Source organism: Primulina huaijiensis, chromosome 1, assembly GCF_012295235.1.
Source record: "Primulina huaijiensis isolate GDHJ02 chromosome 1, ASM1229523v2, whole genome shotgun sequence".
In the NCBI taxonomy this organism is placed as follows: Eukaryota; Viridiplantae; Streptophyta; class Magnoliopsida; order Lamiales; family Gesneriaceae; genus Primulina; species Primulina huaijiensis.
In genome coordinates this window covers 23,357,064-23,376,475 of record NC_133306.1, presented here as the reverse complement: position 1 = coordinate 23,376,475, position 19,412 = coordinate 23,357,064, and the positions used below count along the sequence as shown (strand labels likewise).

The 19,412-nt window shown below is 34.4% G+C and overlaps 3 protein-coding genes across 3 annotated transcripts; all 3 read left to right on the top strand.

The window, feature by feature from the left end:
• The first annotated feature begins 4,584 nt into the window (after nt 1-4,584).
• Nucleotides 4,585-8,055, top strand: LOC140986046 (phenylalanine ammonia-lyase-like). The gene is made up of 2 exons (XM_073454000.1): nt 4,585-5,095; nt 6,052-8,055. Exons 1-2 carry the CDS (start codon nt 4,710-4,712, stop codon nt 7,799-7,801), a joined length of 2,136 nt encoding a protein of 711 aa, XP_073310101.1. The 5' UTR covers nt 4,585-4,709; the 3' UTR covers nt 7,802-8,055.
• A 1,100-nt stretch (nt 8,056-9,155) lies between these two features.
• LOC140986035 (3-isopropylmalate dehydrogenase, chloroplastic-like) lies at nt 9,156-13,781 on the top strand. The gene is made up of 7 exons (XM_073453988.1): nt 9,156-9,406; nt 10,640-10,960; nt 11,052-11,213; nt 11,292-11,366; nt 11,589-11,698; nt 11,768-11,840; nt 13,430-13,781. Exons 1-7 carry the CDS (start codon nt 9,239-9,241, stop codon nt 13,619-13,621), a joined length of 1,101 nt encoding a protein of 366 aa, XP_073310089.1. The 5' UTR covers nt 9,156-9,238; the 3' UTR covers nt 13,622-13,781.
• A 1,024-nt stretch (nt 13,782-14,805) lies between these two features.
• On the top strand, nt 14,806-18,717 carry LOC140986028 (adenosine kinase 2-like). Its single transcript, XM_073453979.1, has 12 exons — nt 14,806-14,945; nt 15,409-15,462; nt 15,689-15,735; nt 15,856-15,887; nt 15,978-16,079; nt 16,172-16,236; nt 16,887-16,963; nt 17,049-17,146; nt 17,249-17,319; nt 17,408-17,474; nt 17,556-17,739; nt 18,283-18,717. The coding sequence occupies exons 1-12, from the start codon at nt 14,863-14,865 to the stop codon at nt 18,423-18,425; spliced, it is 1,023 nt and encodes a 340-aa protein (XP_073310080.1). The 5' UTR covers nt 14,806-14,862; the 3' UTR covers nt 18,426-18,717.
• The last annotated feature ends 695 nt before the right edge of the window (nt 18,718-19,412 follow it).

The following is a 19,412-nucleotide window of genomic DNA, read 5'->3' as shown; positions in this document are numbered from 1 at the left end:
TAAAAATATTTATATAAAATAGAAACTTCACCGAAGAAAATTCTCACGAATTCCACTCATGGGGTCTTACTGAAATCAATTGGAAAGGAAATCACTATGAATTTTCATTGCAATTGCTACCCATCCTGTTCAGGTGTCGCTACATATATTAATGATGACAAGGCTCACCTTTTGTTGACGATGATGCAGAAGTAAAAGCGATAATGACATGCTAAAGATAGAACAAAATGAATATTCATCTTATAAGTTAATTTGCATATTTATTTTAGGTTTTCATAATTTAAGTAGTCAAAATTGGATCTTGATCGCAGTAAGTTTATTTGGTTTTTTATTCTGTTTCACCGGAGTGAATACTTAGCACAGGAAAAATACCGACGTTCGTACGTGTTGAAAAATAATAACATAAAACCAATTTAGTAAACTCAAACTCAAATTAAATCAAATTTTTTTTATGTAAGAAAGAAAAATAAGTGCATAATATCCCACACTTACCAGGCTTATTTAAATATTTTGACCAAATATATATATTCCAAAAAAAAAAAACAGAATAACCTAACTTTCTGATGGGTTATAAAGTTAGGTTATAAAGTTAGGTGTACTGACTCAACCCTCTTCTATATTAAAATTTCAAACAAATTAAGGGGTCATTATCAATATTATAGAGAAAAAAAGTGAAGCACGTTATCTTTGTAATCTTCCCAAACTTTACCAGCATCCCACCTAGTTGTGTAACCCACGATTTTGGTCTGCCAGTCTTCCATGTGATGTACGTTTCTTGCTGTAACTTGCTTCGAAATAAGCATATGTTTAATTTCTTCAAGTATTTTTCAAGTTAATGGGAGCCACGAGTTCATAATATATATAATTTTGATATGTTATTCATTATAGTTGTCCAGCACTTCTGGGATGGGCTTCATTTTGATATGAAGGGCATATCGTTCGGGACAGATCAGCTAGAAAATCGATTTACGGGGAAATATATAGTTTTAATTATTTAAAAAAAATATATAAATAGAGTAATGATCTAAACACACAAAATATTAATATATATTTGAAAATAGTTCTGACAAGAAGATGGTTATACAATTAGCATAGGAAAATAAAAGTAAAACTATCATTTTTAAAATAAATTATCTAAAAATAGAAGAAACAGAGTACTATGCTTAAGTTTTCAATTTTCGTCTGTAATATGTTTCATGCCTATAAAACCTAAAACAAATGACAAAAAGTAATTTAATCATTTTAATTCAATTAGAGATTTTTTAATTTAAAAAAAAAGATAATTCAATTAGTAATATAAAATTATAGTTACAAAAGAAAACGCTGGTGATTGAGGAAGAACTTATAAATATTTGTCATAAGATTAATTTCAATAATGTTTGAATTGTAATAATCAAATAAATTAAAATATAATACTTCAACGAATGACCGAAGCTGGAAGACATGAGTAATTCAAAGGTGCATATATCATAGTGGAGAGATAAAAAAAATTGAATTACGAGAAAAAGATAAAGGAGAATTAGGGAGAATTTGTATAAAGTTTGTATTGTACCTTATCATTCATTCAAAACAACTTATAATCTATCGATCTAAAAATATTTGATAATTTTTTTTTAAAAAAAATTTAGTTTATATAGCTTGATAAAACGACGTAAATTCTAAAAAAATTATAAGATATTCAACATAAAGTTAATCAAAGAGATTAACCGGCCAAAACTTGGGTACAAATGAGTCGAGTATCATAGTACTTTGACTCGATTTAAATTTTGTGAGTTCGAATCGAATTCGATTGAACTCGACTCTGTGAAAATATCGAGTTACTCGAGTTCGAAAAGCCCGATAATGTTTGTAGTATAATTTTAAGATGTAAATTTTGTATTTATACAGACAAAAAAAAAGCTCGATAATGTTTGTAGTATAATTTTAAGATGTAAATTTTGTATTTATACAGACAAAAATGCTCTTAATTAAATTAATATATACAGCTCATCGAGTAGTTAGCAAGCTACTCGAGTAGAAACAATTAAAACTTAAACTCAACTTGAGTGAAAGGTCGAGCTGCTCAAGCTTGATCAAATCTAGTTCGAGTCGAGTTTTTACCGAGCTGATTACGAGCTACTCACGTATAGCTTGACTCACTTATTCCCCTAAACAAACCATTTGCACTTTTCTATGACAACGTAAATGTAACATTCCCACTACTTTGACTCAGGACAACTTGCTCATTGAAATCAGAAGAATTTCAATCTATTTATTTACTATTATTATTATTTGTCATACAAGAATTTCAATTTAGTGAAAATATAAGTGTCATGAAAAACATTTTATTAGAGGAATTTTAATTCAATGAACAAGATAAACTGAAGTAGCAGACTCCAATAAGATTATCATGATTGGATTGCCTTCCCAAATCCCAACTAGCATCCAACAAGTCGTCATTTCGCAAACTCGATTTCTTCGTTAATTTCTCATTCATCCAAAATTAGTTTTCCGAAAATTCAACGTACAATGATAATGTTATTGCGATATATATTAACGTAAATCCAATTTCTCCATGCTCGACTTGTGGAATTAATTTAAATTTTTGAACAAATCCGAAGGTGCATTTTTGGAAAAAAAAATGAATTTATAATATTATCGACACTAAAGTGAAACGAAATAATTTAGCTATAAGGGTCAAGTCTTTCGTGTGTATAAGGAAGGGAAATTATACACAAATTTCTTAAGAAGAAAAATGGCAAATAATTCACAATAGTTTTTACTAAGCAATTACGAAACAAAAGAAAGTGGAGGAAAGTGTAACCATTGGTCAAAGCCTTCATATACTGGTCAGCTTAGTCAACTGTCAAAGCAACCGCAAAAGTTTAGTTATTTTATATTTTTATTATTATCATTCAAAATTGAATAAAATTTGTAAAACAATTAAAACGAAATTACTGTCTATGTATGTGAAATGACTTAATTAGATTAAAATTAAAATTAATATTACCGAGACACCTTTTTTTTAAAATTATTATTATTATCATAAATTCATCGAGCTAAAAAAAATTTCCTTCTAAGTTAAAGTTTTGATCAATTAGGGTAGTATTTTGTTGATTGCTACATTATATTAATAATTTTTTGAAATTATTCTACTTCGCTTCAAAAGTGTTAAATGCATGGAAGCTACCACGTGACTATGTAAGAGTCTTATGGATTCTCATCGATAATTTAGGCCGCGACGTGAATGTTGCTTTTTAAATGATGTATTGATTATATAGGATCTACCTCTAGATTCTCCACGACTAAAGATGCTTCGTTTTCCACGATTTATGTGTTGTTGTAAGTAATGTCCGTTTTCCACATTAGTTTTAAAATAGATATTCCAAATAATTTATAACGATTATAATTAACTCATATAGCAATCCAGATTAAGCATTTCTTTTAAGAATAATCTTTGAGGCAACACATGTGTAAATTGAAATACACATTTTTCATGCTATCTATGTTCTAGTTTCGAGCGAAGGTCCAATTTTTTTATACTAATTTATAATAACTGTCGTCCAATCTCATAATCAAATCATTTAAACCAAACAAAATCTACCTAAAATATTATACGAGAGTACTACAATTCATATGGAAAAATGATACTTTTTCCTTATTATTTAATTTAATGGTATTTATTATATATAAGAAAAGATCATACTTTTTTTTAAATAATGTCTGATAGAATATGTCATGTCTCCGAAATGAATTTCCCCAGGTCAAAATCTCTCGATCATCTACCCAAGAAATACAATAAAAAGCAGCAGAAAAAATAATTAAATAATTAATTTAAGTCTCCTACGTTTAGCCAATCCCATTCCCACTTCCTACCAACCACACCACATTATCCCAACCTTTATGTGATAAAAAAATAAATATATAAAAAATCAAATTTCAAAGCCACACCCACTTCCTCGAATCTGCACCATCCAAACATACCAAACCAACGAACCAGATCAATACTCAACAAACCCTTCACATTTGACTTGCCTGGCCCACTCTTTCCTCTCATGCCAATTCCACCTACCAAAACCCATACGTTTAATATTGCACACGACGCTTACAAGAAAAATTCTATAAAATTTAATATATTTCCTTTGTCTGAAATAATATATATTTATGATGTATAGTTGTTATGGTTATTTCCTCCACTTTTACTCAATCCATGTTACGCTTACTTTTAGGAGCAACATTAGAGAATTAATTTTTTTTAAAAAAATGAAAATTGGAATAAATATAGTATAATCGAAATATGTCCATCAAAACATGTAAATGAATTTTCCTTAAACTCGGTTTATATATTAAAAATTACATAAATTTTTGTTAGATTATCTCACATATCAATTTTATGAGACTGATATTATATTTGAGTTACACATAAAAATTATTATTTTTTATATAATTTTTGTAAATATAAACATAATTAATGTGTCTGATATATCATTATATGAGACGGTCATATGAAAAAAAATAAATCAATGATTTAAAAAAAAAAAGAAGAATTTAGCAGCGCCGAGGCAGAGGCAACACTAATCCCCTCTATTTAAGGCCACAGGCCTTGCCAACTACACTTCAACAACTCTCCCACAAAACAATCCACCCAAGAAATCTCTCTTCCAGTGCGTGTGACTATCTGGTGTATTCTCTCCCAACCGTCTTCCATTAAATTCTCGTAATTTCCGCCAATGGCCGCCGCCATGAAGGAAAATGGCCAAGACTCTAACTGTTTTTGCATCCCCAAGGATCCATTGAACTGGGGTGCAGCAGCGGAGTCGATGATGGGGAGCCACCTGGATGCTGTGAAGAAGATGGTGGAGGAGCACAGGAAGCCGGTTGTGAAGCTCGGCGGCGAGACCCTGACTATAGCCCAGGTGGCGGCGATCGCCGCTAGGGATAATGCTGTGGCGGTGGAGCTGGCGGAGGCGGCCAGGGAGGGTGTCAAGGCTAGCAGTGACTGGGTGATGGACAGCATGAACAAAGGGACTGATAGTTATGGAGTCACCACCGGTTTTGGCGCCACCTCCCACCGCCGGACGAAGCAAGGCGGTGCTCTTCAGAAGGAACTCATCAGGTATATATGATTAATATTTTTCGTAAGTTTGATTTTCGCATTTATTTTTTTGAATTGCCTGATTATTTATTTGCTGTCGTTTTTCCATGTCTCTTAACCTTCCAAATTTGACTTAGATTCTAGTCATGTTAAAATGATCCATACCATTTTTGTTGAAAAAAATTCTTTATATATATTTCAACATTACACACACACACACACATATTTTGATATACTCTCCGTTATTGTGTATATCTATTTTGTTTATATAAATAAAACAAAATTGTATATAGTCGGTGAGTCCGATTAAACAGTGATACTTAAACTTATATATATGTGTGTGTGCGCCCGCACGATGGATATTAAATTTAAATTCACGGGGGACTAGATGGAGCTATATATATTACATAAAAGTATTTATCAAAATATATAATGATTAGTAAACAATTTTATGCTGTTAAAGGCAACTTCGGTAGGGGGGATCACCTGTAAAAAAAATCTATTTGACTCTAAAATTATTTCAAGGTGAGAAACGAGGTGCAAACCTCAGGCATGCATGTAGTTAATAATACCCGGACAGTGGGATATGCAAATTTTCAAAGGGAATTTGGACTTCACTCCCCAGCCGCCGTTTTTTTTGTGTTCAGTCCCTGGGTACTTTTTTAGTACTACATTTTCCACATGAAGTGTACCACATTTCTACATGAAGTGTACCACAATTTGTATGACATAGTACTACAATTTTGTGGGTAGGGAGTGAACCCAAATAAATGTTTTGATTGGGGATTTTTCACCAACTTTCCCAATTTTCAAATCATATTTTTGGGGACAAAAGATAATTATTTATATTATATTTCTGCCCAAATATATATCAATATAGATTTTAATATGATTTTATCCAGCTATAATGATTTAAGTTCCAAAATAAGACCAAATACATATTTTTATGGTCTTCTAAATTCTTTGTATTGTAACAGGTTCTTGAATGCTGGAATTTTTGGAAACGGAACCGAAACTTGCCACACACTGCCACATTCAGCTACTCGAGCAGCCATGCTAGTTCGAATCAACACCCTTCTCCAAGGGTACTCCGGCATCCGGTTCGAAATCTTGGAAGCCATCACCAAATTCCTCAACACCAACATCACACCGTGCTTGCCGCTTCGTGGCACCATCACTGCCTCAGGTGATCTCGTGCCCTTATCCTACATTGCCGGGCTCTTGACTGGTCGTCCAAACTCCAAAGCTGTTGGCCCGAACGGCGAATCCTTGAATCCGGAGGAAGCATTCAAACTAGCCGGAATCGATGGTGGGTTCTTCGAGTTGCAGCCTAAGGAAGGCCTGGCGCTTGTCAATGGAACGGCTGTAGGTTCTGGATTGGCCTCCATCGCCCTTTACGAGGCTAACATTCTTGGTGTGTTGTCTGAAGTTATGTCTGCGATTTTCGCCGAGGTTATGAACGGGAAGCCGGAATTCACCGACCATTTGACGCATAAGTTGAAGCATCATCCTGGCCAAATCGAGGCCGCTGCTGTGATGGAACACATTCTTGATGGAAGTGCCTATGTGAAGGCCGCTCAGAAGTTGCACGAAACAGATCCTTTGCAGAAACCCAAGCAAGATAGATATGCTCTCAGAACGTCACCTCAGTGGCTCGGACCTCAAATAGAGGTCATTCGCTCCGCCACCAAGATGATCGAGAGGGAAATCAACTCGGTCAACGATAACCCATTGATTGATGTATCAAGAAACAAAGCCTTGCATGGTGGCAATTTCCAAGGTACCCCCATTGGAGTGTCGATGGATAACGCGAGATTGGCCATTGCCTCGATTGGGAAGTTGATGTTTGCTCAGTTTTCGGAATTGGTTAATGATTTCTGCAACAATGGGCTTCCGTCTAACCTTTCTGGTGGGAGAAACCCGAGCTTGGACTATGGATTCAAGGGAGCTGAAGTTGCTATGGCTGCGTACTGTTCTGAGCTTCAGTTCTTGGCAAATCCAGTCACGAACCACGTTCATAGTGCCGAGCAACACAACCAAGATGTGAACTCCTTAGGTTTGATCTCTTCACGAAAAACGGTGGAAGCATTGGATATCTTGAAACTCATGTTGTCAACATACCTAATCGCGCTGTGTCAAGCCATTGATTTGAGGCATTTGGAGGAGAACTTGAGATTTTCTGTCAAGAATATTGTCAGCCAAGTCGCTAAAAGAACACTAACTACAGGATCCAATGGGGAGCTCCATCCATCAAGATTTTGCGAGAAAGACTTGCTTCGCATAGTGGATCGTGAGTATGTCTTCACATATATTGACGACCCCTGTAGCGCAACCTACCCATTGATGCAGAAACTCAGACAAGTTCTTGTCGACCACGCACTGAAAAACGATGAAAATGAGAAGAATTCAAACATGTCCATCTTCCAAAAGATCGAATCTTTCGAGGATGAACTGAAGGCCCTACTGCCCAAAGAAGTCGAGGGTGCGAGAATCGCCCTTGAGAGTGGAAATCCAGCTATTCCCAACAGAATCACTGAATGTAGATCATACCCATTGTACAAGTTCATTCGAGGGGAACTGGGGACTCAGTTCTTGACCGGAGAAAAGTTTACCTCCCCGGGGGAGGAGTGCGAGAAGGTGTTCACGGCAATGAGCAAGGGGCTCATTGTGGATCCATTGTTTAAATGCCTTGAGGGTTGGAATGGTGCACCACTTCCTATATGCTAGTTTCTTTTTATTTCAAGAATTCAATTTTTTTTTGTTATGTTGTCTTTTGTTGTTGGATGTGAAAGGTTGTATCCATGTATAAGGTGAACGATGATATGGAAAAAAAATTTGGAAAATCTTTAACTATTATGGATATATACCACATTTTCTTGAAAGAATGTGTGACACAACTTTGGAATCGAGATTTCTCATTCCTATGGATCTAAAGGGGTGAACAATGTTGTAATTAACGATGAAATTGTGTTTATTATTATTATTATAAAAATGCATGGAAATGAATTTCTATTATAAATGTCGAATTTAAAAATTGTTATTTCATCTTTTCACTCTAAATTTTTCTTCTCGTGCAGAATAGGAAAGAGAGAGTAGGTATATAAATGAGCAAATGATAGACAGACAGAAGCTTAAAAGGAATTATTGTGGTGGTATTATTTACTTGATATAATTGGAGCTCCATTTCAAAAACATTTGATCAAATCTTTCTCACATCTCGATTAAAAAATCTCAATAAAGTTAATGAATACTTTTACATTTCGATATTTATGATTTATGTAGATTATTTACAAATTATGTCCATAAAAAAGAACTCATCCCCATAAAATAAAAAAATTAATGCTTTCATTTCTCACAAAATTAATAAATTCCAAATAATATATATAGAAAAAAGCATACTTATGATATAAATAAATAAGAGATCTGACCATCAACGTGCAAATAAATGAAACATAACATTAGCCGCATATCAAAGTTAACAAGTGATCGTCTACGAAATATTTTCTGGTCTCAGGATAAAAATAGAATAGCTTTCGAAACGAAACGGGTAAAAAACTTCATAAAATAAAATGAGTCAATTTCATCCATTAAATTGGTACAGCTAATAGAGGTGGCAACGGGGTCGGGACCCAAGCCGATCGGATGCAAATATTCGGGTATATCAATCAGATATAATTAGTTGAGTTCTTTTGGTACACATAAAAGCTCATGAATTATTTGGTTACAAATTAAATTTAAAATCGGTGGATACCAAACCGCCATCCGAGTAGTCGGGTTAGTCATAATAGTCGCTCGGATGGAGTACATTACATAGTCTAGACATTGGCGACTCGATTTGGACATTGAAAAACACTTCGACAAATTGAGTATGTCATATCACACCTAAGTGGCAAGATGCTGCTATCTATATTATAATATTAAGTTTGAGATATGTAAAGTAATTATTTCTTATAATTATATTTTGATTTTCATTTAAATATAAATAAAATAAATTATAAAAAATATGGTAAAAACATGCTACTCGTGCATCGTATACTTAGTTATTTTCTATTACAAAATAAGGAAACCTTATTTTTTGGAAAAAAATAATAAAAAAACAATTACGATTTCTTCTTTTTCGAGTTTTCACCGAGGAGGTTCGACAAATTGTGTCAGCGGCTGCAAATGGCATCTCAAATCTTTAGACGACTCGCTCGAAGCCGAGCCAGTGGAATCTCCTCCTCCAACCGGAGCTTGCTCGATCGGAATTTTTCATCGGACTCCAATCTGATCCGCGCTACTCTCTTCCCTGGTGATGGCATCGGCCCTGAGATCGCTGAATCCGTCAAACAGGTAACATAGCATGAAACTTTTGCAGTATCTTTCTTTTTTGTTTTGGTACTTTTGGTTTAGTTGACGTGAACAGTGAAAAGAATGTGATTTGGCTTCTGGAAGGAGGGAGAGGATTCATTTTACTTTAATATACGTTCATTTGCTTCTATATTTTGTGGCTAGCTAGATTCTAATCCAAAATCTTATTGACTTAGATTATTAAATCCCCTAGTTTACACTTACATTATTATATCCCCTAGTTTACATTCTTCATTCAAAACCATGTCCACTGATTATGTCTATGGATTGATTCATTTGATGGCACCGTGTCATTTGCTGAAAATGTGTGAAACGCATGACTGGTACAACAATAGCGGAGGTTATAACTGGCCCAATAATGATAGATGGGCGTTCTTCTAATATATGGTTTTGGGGGGTTTCGAATTAAAATGGAGAGCAACATTCAGATTCACATCTTTTGTTATCCTGAACATAATCAAAGAGAATTGTATGAGGTTAATCGACTAATAAGTGAAATGTTGCTCCATGAATAAGCTCTCTTAGAATATATATATTAAGTTAACGTGAGAATTTGCAAGACTGATGCAGTAAATAGACCCAGAGAGATGAGTGCTATAGTGCTTTCTTTGTTGTCTTGATTTTGTGATGTTGAATGCCTTGGAGATCTGGCTATCATACTCATGTTCTTTTATCCATAATTTAATTTCTTGATCTGTGAATTGCTCTAGTTGTAAGATTTTGCTTGCTTACCTAATGAATGGTGAACTTCTTTGCTAATGCTAGCACCCTGCATGAATTGATGTATTTCTATGTTTACCTATTGACGACTCAGAAAACCATGTGAGCTGTGAAATGGAGAGTCAACCTCTTTCCGATTACTTGATATCTATTTTTTCTCGTATTGAAGTTTGAAATGTTGTTTGTTTTATTGCGACAATGAACAATCTCCTCACAATTGATTTTTTTTGGTAGTATTCATCTCGTGTGTTTTTTATTTACTACCTACCTAAAAGTTTGAATAAAAGGACAAAGTTGAGATTTTGATTTCAAATAATTTATTTGCTTCACACTATTTAATATTTGTTATTTTGTTTCATTAAATGATAAGGAGGTGGATTTTAGTTTAAGGAACTTATAAGTTATATGATCCACAAATTATAAATAGATTATGTGTACTCACATGCAATGCACGTGTCTATTACTAGTTCTACTAAACATCCGATTAAATTTCAGGTATTTAAAGTTGCTGATGTGCCAATTGAATGGGAAGAACACTTTGTGGGGAAGGATGTAGATCCAAGAACTCAGAGTTTCCTGACATGGGAAAGTCTTGAATCTGTGAGAACAAATAAAGTTGGTTTAAAAGGACCTATGGCGACACCCATTGGAAAAGGTCATCGGTCTCTTAATCTTACTCTTAGAAAAGAGCTTAATCTATATGCCAATGTGAGACCTTGTTACAGTCTACCTGGATACAAGACTAAGTATGAGGATGTAGATCTCATAACTATTCGTGAAAACACAGAAGGAGAATATAGTGGACTTGAACATCAAGTAAGCAACACACACACATTGCATGCATAATATTTCAATAGAATGCTTATGTACTTTTGACATTGATCCTTCTCATTTCAATTCAATATAGGTGGTGAGGGGTGTTGTTGAAAGTCTTAAGATCATTACACGCCAAGCAAGTTTGAGAGTTGCAGAGTATGCTTTTTACTATGCCCAGACCCACGGACGAAAGAGAGTGTCTGCGATACACAAAGCCAACATCATGCAGAAAACTGACGGTCTTTTCCTCAAGGTCTGCCTTCATATATATGCAAAATATTCTATTTATTTGACCCTTTTTCACCTGGTAAATTTCTTCTCTATATTGCAGTGTTGTAGAGAGATTGCAGAGAAGTACCCTGACATGGTGTATGAAGAAGTTGTGATTGACAATTGTTGTATGATGGTATGAAGGATTGTATATTAAGGATTCTATGTTGGTGAAAACTTGAGCCCCTGAAAAAGTTGGGGAAAAACTTTTGGATTACTTTGGAAACAATTACAACCGAGATGTCATAAAAATTTGTCCGAACCCATTAGTTTGCTCTTCGAAAAAAACATAAAATGTGTGGTGAAAATTGACTTTTTTTAAATGTTTTTCTTAATTATTTTCTTTTCCTGATGACAGCTTGTGAAGAATCCAGCCTCTTTCGATGTTCTAGTGATGCCTAATCTTTATGGTGACATAATCAGCGATCTCTGTGCTGGGTTAATTGGAGGCTTAGGCTTAACCCCCAGGTACATGCAATATCTGACATTTGTAGAATGTTCATCGTGAATATTTTTACCTGACTTGGTTCTCGACAGTTGTAATATTGGTGAGGGAGGTATTGCACTTGCTGAAGCCGTACATGGTTCTGCACCTGATATCGCTGGAAAGGTTTGTACCAAAGCAACTCACTATGTTCGTTTGATTCTGCAAGGTTGTGTAAGCCAGTTGTTTCTGTGTACATATGAGTCAATTTCCTAATTATTGCCGTCTTATTTAGTTAGTGAGCATATTGTAGTGTTGGAGGCAATATTGATCTGTTTAGGAGGATGTGAAATGGATTCTTCTTCCAGATTGTGTTAGACATTTTCATGAAGTAAAGACGGACACAAACTAGTTGATAGGAGAAATCATTTTGTCTGGTCACGATGGCATGGACCCTCATATCATGGGCCTAGGGGCATATAAAATGTTACCATAGATGACCCCAGGAGTGCTATTAGCCTGTTGGAGGCAATATGAATCTGTTTAGGAGGACTGGCAGTGGATTCTTCTTGATTCTTATGCCAGCTTGTGTTTGACATTTTCATGAAGTAAAAATGGACACAAATTTGTTGCTAATAGAAATCATTTTGTCTGGTGTCGCTTGCATGGACCCTTGCAACATGGGACTAGAGCATAATAGAATGCTATCATAGATGACCCACCAGGCATGCTATTAGCCTAGAGAGCTCGTCTAGATATCTTTAGGGGCTGACTTAGAATGTGAATGAATGCAACAAGGTCATCACATGTCTATCGATTGCAATACCTGTCCATATCATAACATTTGTGTAAAAATGAATGGATTTATAAAAGCATCCAACGGTACATTTTAGGAACTTGTGTTAATCCATTTTATGAAGCAAAGAACGATATGAAATAGTTGCTGGTACTATACATAGTCTCACTTGCACAGACTTGATTACCTTGTGGGCCTGGAGCGTGATAATATGTTCCAGAGAGATGGAAGCATTACCTTGTCATTATGTTTTCAATTGCCATTTTGATGTCTCACTGGGTGTATATCCGTCTTGCGAAGTGTTTGGTACTTTTGACTACATGTTAAGTCCATTTACTGGGGCCAGGTGTCATAAAACCATTTGGAAAATACAATCATCTTTGTGAACCAATATTGTCAAATCTGTTGGTTAGATATATATGCCTGTACATGGATGTGCTTTTGGAGATTATATAGCAGTTATAGTGGGCAAGAACTCATCTTGGAGAGATTTAAGTATTGAGTTCATATGAGTTCGAATCTACCCTTAACCTGGGTGCTATTCATCTAGGTGCAGTGTTTTGGACTGGCCTTCTGTGTGAGCAAGTGTTATGATATTTTTGTCTATGTTGAATCAGGAAGAAAAACACTTGCTTGATGTCAAATTTTACGGAGTTCTTGTAGCATTAATGACCTAGAACAAAAAATTGCTTAAGCAAGTTTATTGGTAGTATGCTGGAAGCAGGGTCTTGTGATAAAGATTGAGATCTCTTTAATGTTTTGATCCCCATGATCATCTTAGTAGCCATATATGTTTAGACTGCTCTATAATTGATTTCAGAGCATATGTTCTGATAAATTAATCTCTGAGTATGAGCATAAATGAATACAAATTTCTGGGAAGCTAAGGGGGATACTGGGTGGATTTTTTTTTTTGAATTTTCTTTCAAAGTGACAATGTCTGTGCTCTACATTTCTAATTATTCTAAAATTAATGCAGAATTTGGCAAATCCAACAGCTTTGCTTTTGAGTTCCGTCACAATGTTGCGGCATCTAGATCTCCATAATAAGGCCGATCAAATCCAGGATGCTGTCTTGAAGACCATTGCTGAAGGGAAGTACCGAACAGGCGATCTCGGTGGTAAATCTAAAACAACAGAATTCACCAACGCAATCTGTGATCATCTCTGAGCTGTGTTTCAGCATATGTACATTTGATTTTTCAGACAAAAGGTCATTTCTTCTTCTTGTTGCTTTCGATATGTATTGCATATCATTATTTGCAGAAACTATCTTCCACCAGTATCACTTGTTGGATAGAATAATACATCACAAGAGTCTGTTTTGATAATTTGGCCCTATAAATTATTTCCAATTAGTTTATATGATAATGACGGAGAACTACTTTTCATATATAGCATATGAAGCAGAAGTTATGAATTTTAAATTAATTCTCTATTTGTATATTATTATATTTTAATGTATTCAACAATATAAGTTATATGACATGTGATTCTTACAGCGTAAAAGAAACAAAATTACCAAAAATCAAAGATATATAATATTAAAGAAAAAAAAGATAATGAAATCCATCATGAAACATGTTAAAAATATAATAATGTTTGTGTTTGGTGAACGACGGAGACATCATATTACATTAATTAACTAACTTTCACCAAATATATGAATTTGACAAATTGGTTAGCGAAATTAGTCAGGCTGATTGATTTATTGTGCTTTAATTTTTTTTTACTTTTCGAAAATCAAATGTATCAAATAAATATAACGTATTATGGGAAAAATATATTTATGTTTGTATGTTTCAATTTTATAAATTTTTTTAATTTGATTAGACAAATTTTACATGATCGTCAACTAATTCAGAAATAAGTAATAAATATTATTAGATTTAATTTACTAAAATTAGATTCAATTGTAAGATCATTCATAGCTAATACTAAAATCACAAATTTGAAATAAGATATCGAATTCTAAATTCAAATTATGGGTAAAAAAAAATTGATTCACCCGCACTAGCCTACCTACCAACTAGCTGACGGAATCAAATGGGAAAGTTTACGCTAGATTCGGTGCATCAAATTTCTCACGCACCCACTGTTTAAATCGTTCGCATTGTAGCCTTAATTAATTGTATTTGTGAACTGAAATGAAATCTCAGTTACAGAGAATCAGTGCCCACCTTGCATAATTCACCCACCATCACCCAAATTTCCAAAATGACTGCGGATCTAGTAATCTACACATATTCTAATATAGGTATACATTTTTTTTTTATATTTGAATAAATAATTTACCGATTTTATAAAAAAATGCTAATTTTTTTTAATAATAATAATATTATTTTACATTTTTTTACNCGTTCTGACAAATCCAAAAATCAGGCGCATTTCCATTAACCGCAAAAAGTAGAAATGGAGCACGAAGGAATCCTATTGGGAATGGGGAATCCGCTTTTGGATATCTCCGCCGTGGTGGATCAGGAATTCTTGGACAGGTAATTTCCTGATTTTGTCTCTTCTTTTGCGTGCATTTGTTTTAGTTTTGATTCATATGCTCGTTTGAGCTTGAGATCTGGGGTTTCATATATGTTTCTATCATTTTTTGGTTGGCTATTTCACAGATCTGCGTGATTGTCGAAATTTTGCTTGTATAATAAATTTGCTTGCTTGTATATTTGGTGCGGCTTTGTAATTCGTTTAGTTTTTCACATTTTTCTTTTTATCTCTTGGATATGTGATTATGTTGTTAATGTTGCATTTTTATGAACTTTCACATGTGAATGCGGAAATCTGCTTGTATAATGTGTATGCTTGCATGCGTTGTTGTTGCTGGATTGCATTTTTTATCATCTTTATCGCGTAGATCTGAGATTTTCTATTCATGATTCATTGCGTTAAGTAAAAATTATGAGATCGGGCTTTTTGGTACCCGTTGAAGTTGAATTGGTTTCTTTGCAGATACGATATTAAATTGAACAATGCAATTCTTGCGGAGGAAAAGCACTTGCCTATGTAAGTACTTTGAATGCTATTATTCGAATTCCTTGTTTAGGGATTCGTTTTCTTGTCAAGATTGTGCCGGAATGAGAGCTATAAATCCATATTTATTTGAGAAAGGACCAACATAATCGGTATTAACAAATCATAAGTCTGAGTATAGGTTAGAATAGCTTGCAAGGTTTTCATTCTGTTTATTTCATCAGGTATGGAAATAATTATTTGTCAATGTGCTTATCAGGTATGATGAAATGGCATCTAAGTACAAAGTGGAGTACATTGCTGGAGGTAAATTTTCTTTGGTGAAGACCAAAAATTTTCGAACTGATTTCTTGGCCCGCTTTGTTGGATATTACTAGCTTATACTTGTGAATTGTGATACTAAATACTAATGATTTTGCAATGCAGGGGCTACCCAAAATTCAATTAGAGTTGCCCAGGTCCTTGACATTGCTGTTTATGGCTTGATAATCATTGTCTATTTGGCAATTCGAGTTGTCACTGGCTGATATTTTTAAATGTTCATGCAGTGGATGCTTCAAATTCCTGGTGCAACCAGTTACATGGGATCCATTGGAAAGGATAAATTTGGTGAGGAAATGAAGGCCAATGCAAAACTAGCGGGTGTCAATGTTAGCATTTTGTTTCTTTTTTTTTTTTTTGGCCTTTTAATTACTATCATTTTTTGTAAAAACTAATTAGTGTTAACACATGTTTGTGTTAGGTTCATTATCATGAAGATGAATCTGCGACTGGTACTTGTAGTGTGTGTGTGCTTGGTGGTGAAAGGTTGATCTTCTATATATTTATATATTTGAGATCTTAGTTCCTCTTCACTTTATTTTTGTTGAGATATTTCTTGGTTTATATAATGTTTGTGTTCTCATTGACAAAATAAAATTCTGAAAGTTCTACAATGTACTAAATATATTTCATTTGAGTGTCACTTTGTGCTCATATAAAATAGAGAAGGGGATAGGCACTATATATTACACCAATCAATTGTCTTAGCTATATTACTTTTCTACTTCTAAATTAGTTACAATTATGCCGAAATTACTTGTTTGACCGCCGACTGCTCAAATACAATAAATTATACCTTGCGATATACATTTCCTAGAACTGCATATTTATTCTTCAGCAAAGCTTCTCTTTCCATCTCCCATAATTTCCCTGTGATTCCAGTTGTTGTGAGCCCCTCGCTTCCATCCCCTGCATCCCCCATCCTGCACTCCTTTGGGTGGCGACCTGCCCTCTCCTCCTTCCCCCATCTGTCCATTTCTCCTGTCCCATCTTGTATTTCCCTCTGCGCTCATTCCCATGCGGATCCTTTTCTCAGAACCTCCCCTAATTTTATACTCCTAATTGTATCAAACTTCCACGTATCGCCCAAGTTGATGAATGTATTGGGCTAACAAAACATGGTTAATGTATTGCAGATCACTCATTGCCAATTTGTCAGCTGCAAATTGCTACAAAGTTGATCATTTGAAGAGACCAGAAAACTGGGCCTTGGGTATGTGTTGCATAATGAGTACTATTTGGCCCATGTTACACCTTCCATATCATGACATATATGTACTCGTCTAATCTTTCAACAGTGGAAAAGGCCAAGTTCTTCTATATTGCTGGATTTTTTTTCACTGTTTCCCCTGAGTCTATCTTACTTGTTGCTGAGCATGCAGCTGCTAAAAACAAGGTTAGAAGTTGGATAATTAGTTTTTTGCTCACCTAATGCTATTGCATAATTAACAGCACCAATATGAAGGAACCAATCTTCTCTAAGTTCATGCACGTGTAGGTTTTTGCGACGAACCTTTCTGCTCCATTTATCTGCGAGTTCTTCAAGGATGTTCAAGACAAAGTATTCCCGTAAGGCTAATTTACTCAATTTCTTAACAACATGGTTTATTAAGAAGAAGAGACATTGATTGAGGGCCTGCTATTATTTGGCTTTCAGATATGTGGACTTCCTTTTTGGAAATGAAACAGAAGCAAGAACTCTCTCTAAAGTTCATGGCTGGGAGGTAAAGATTCATTCAATTGCACCAGATTTGGTGATGAGTTTTAATACTATGGACTTATGCATGTTGAGCGTGGACTAACAGACGGAGAACATTGAGGAAATAGCTTTGAAAATTTCCCAGCTGCCGAAGGCATCTGGAACTCACAAAAGAATTACTGTTATCACACAAGGTGCAGATCCAGTTGTGGTTGCAGAGGATGGGAAGGTGAAGTTGTACCCTGTAATTCTGCTGCCTAAAGAGAAACTCATTGATACCAATGGCGCAGGTGTGTGATTTCCTATTTTTAAGAGCATCTAATGCGAAAAAGTAACTAAAAATTCAGTTTTTTTTTTTTTTTTTATATAAAAAAAATTCAGTTTTTACAATCAAAGCATAGTTAAAGGTTTAAAAGGTGATTTACTAAGGTCTAAGACCATGGTGACAACATATTAGAGTTGTCTTGGAAATTTCTCAAACTTTGAGGAGTCCATCCCGCCTTCAAAGATGATTCTCAAATCAGACTGCCAGTTAGCTGCTACTCCAATGACCTTTTGTTATCTCAATACGAATCAACTCTTGATAATATCTCACTGATTGGAGATGTTAGTGCAAACATCTGATCAATATGCCAGAACTTGTAGATCCATGTGGTGCAAATAGGGTGCATACAGCCAGAATGAGGGGGCAATCTAATTTTTTTTAGAATTTTATGTATAATTTTTTAAAATCTTTAAAACTGCAAGTCACCACTCCCTAATATGAAATTCTGGGTCCACCCCGTGTTGCATGAGATTAGAGTGGTGTTAATTTGCATTTGTGAATATTGTAGGGGATGCATTCGTGGGTGGATTTTTGTCTCAATTGGTTTTGGAGAAACCCATAGCAGATTGTGTAAAAGCAGGTTGTTATGCAGCAAATGTGATCATCCAGAGGTCCGGTTGCACTTACCCAGAGAATCCCCATTTTGAATGAAATTTCATTTGATCACCCTCAATCCTTTTTTGAATTTTGATTATTGAGAAAATCATTACCTTCTAATATTCCTATATTAGGCATGAGTTCTTGTTTGCCAGGGATTTTACTGCCTCAAAATCATGTAAGATTTTGCTTAATAACATTACTTTACCGCTATTTTTTTTTTTTGAGGGAATTCATATTTAATATTCTGTGGTTGTATCTGTACCTGCAAGTGGCTTAACATTATCGAATGATCTAGAGTATTGTTTTTGTTATAGTAATAAATTTGTGTTTCTGGCGGTTTTCATTATATTATATACACTGTATCATTGAACAAGAGAAATATAATTATAGTAGTCTCTTGACTGTTGACGGTCTCATGGATAAGTATCTTGTGAGACAAATCAACTTTGTTTATATTTACAATATTAAATAATATTTTTTTTTCATAAAAAATAATAATTTTTTTATAAGTAATCCAAATAAAAGATTTTTTTTCACAAAATTGACTCGTGAAATCGTTTCATAAAGTTTTTATATATAATTATTACTACTTAATCTGATTTAGCTCTGATAATAGTTTTAATCTCGATGGTTTTGGCTTTGGAATCGATTATTCTGATTCTAGATTCCAATAAAAGGGGGAATCGGGACTCAATATTTTAGATACTAACAAAATATTTCCATTTGACCATGGTTTTACGCGTTACAAAGATAAGTCCCCTCTCAAATGTGAAATTGACTCGGCTGAAATATGGACACGCACAAATTAGATCAAGATATGCACAATAAAGACTTATAGAAGGAAAAAAAAATACATCTTCAACATATGTAAATATGTCTGGCATATTTATGATAAAATTTAATTTGTGCATAAATCAAATATTCGTTTATTCTAAAGATCTAAACATGCGTTTTTGGTTTTACTAATTTGATAGTTGGAGAGTTTCTGTCGATAGCCCTCTCAAATATTCTTTCTATACCAAGATCACTTGACTCAGC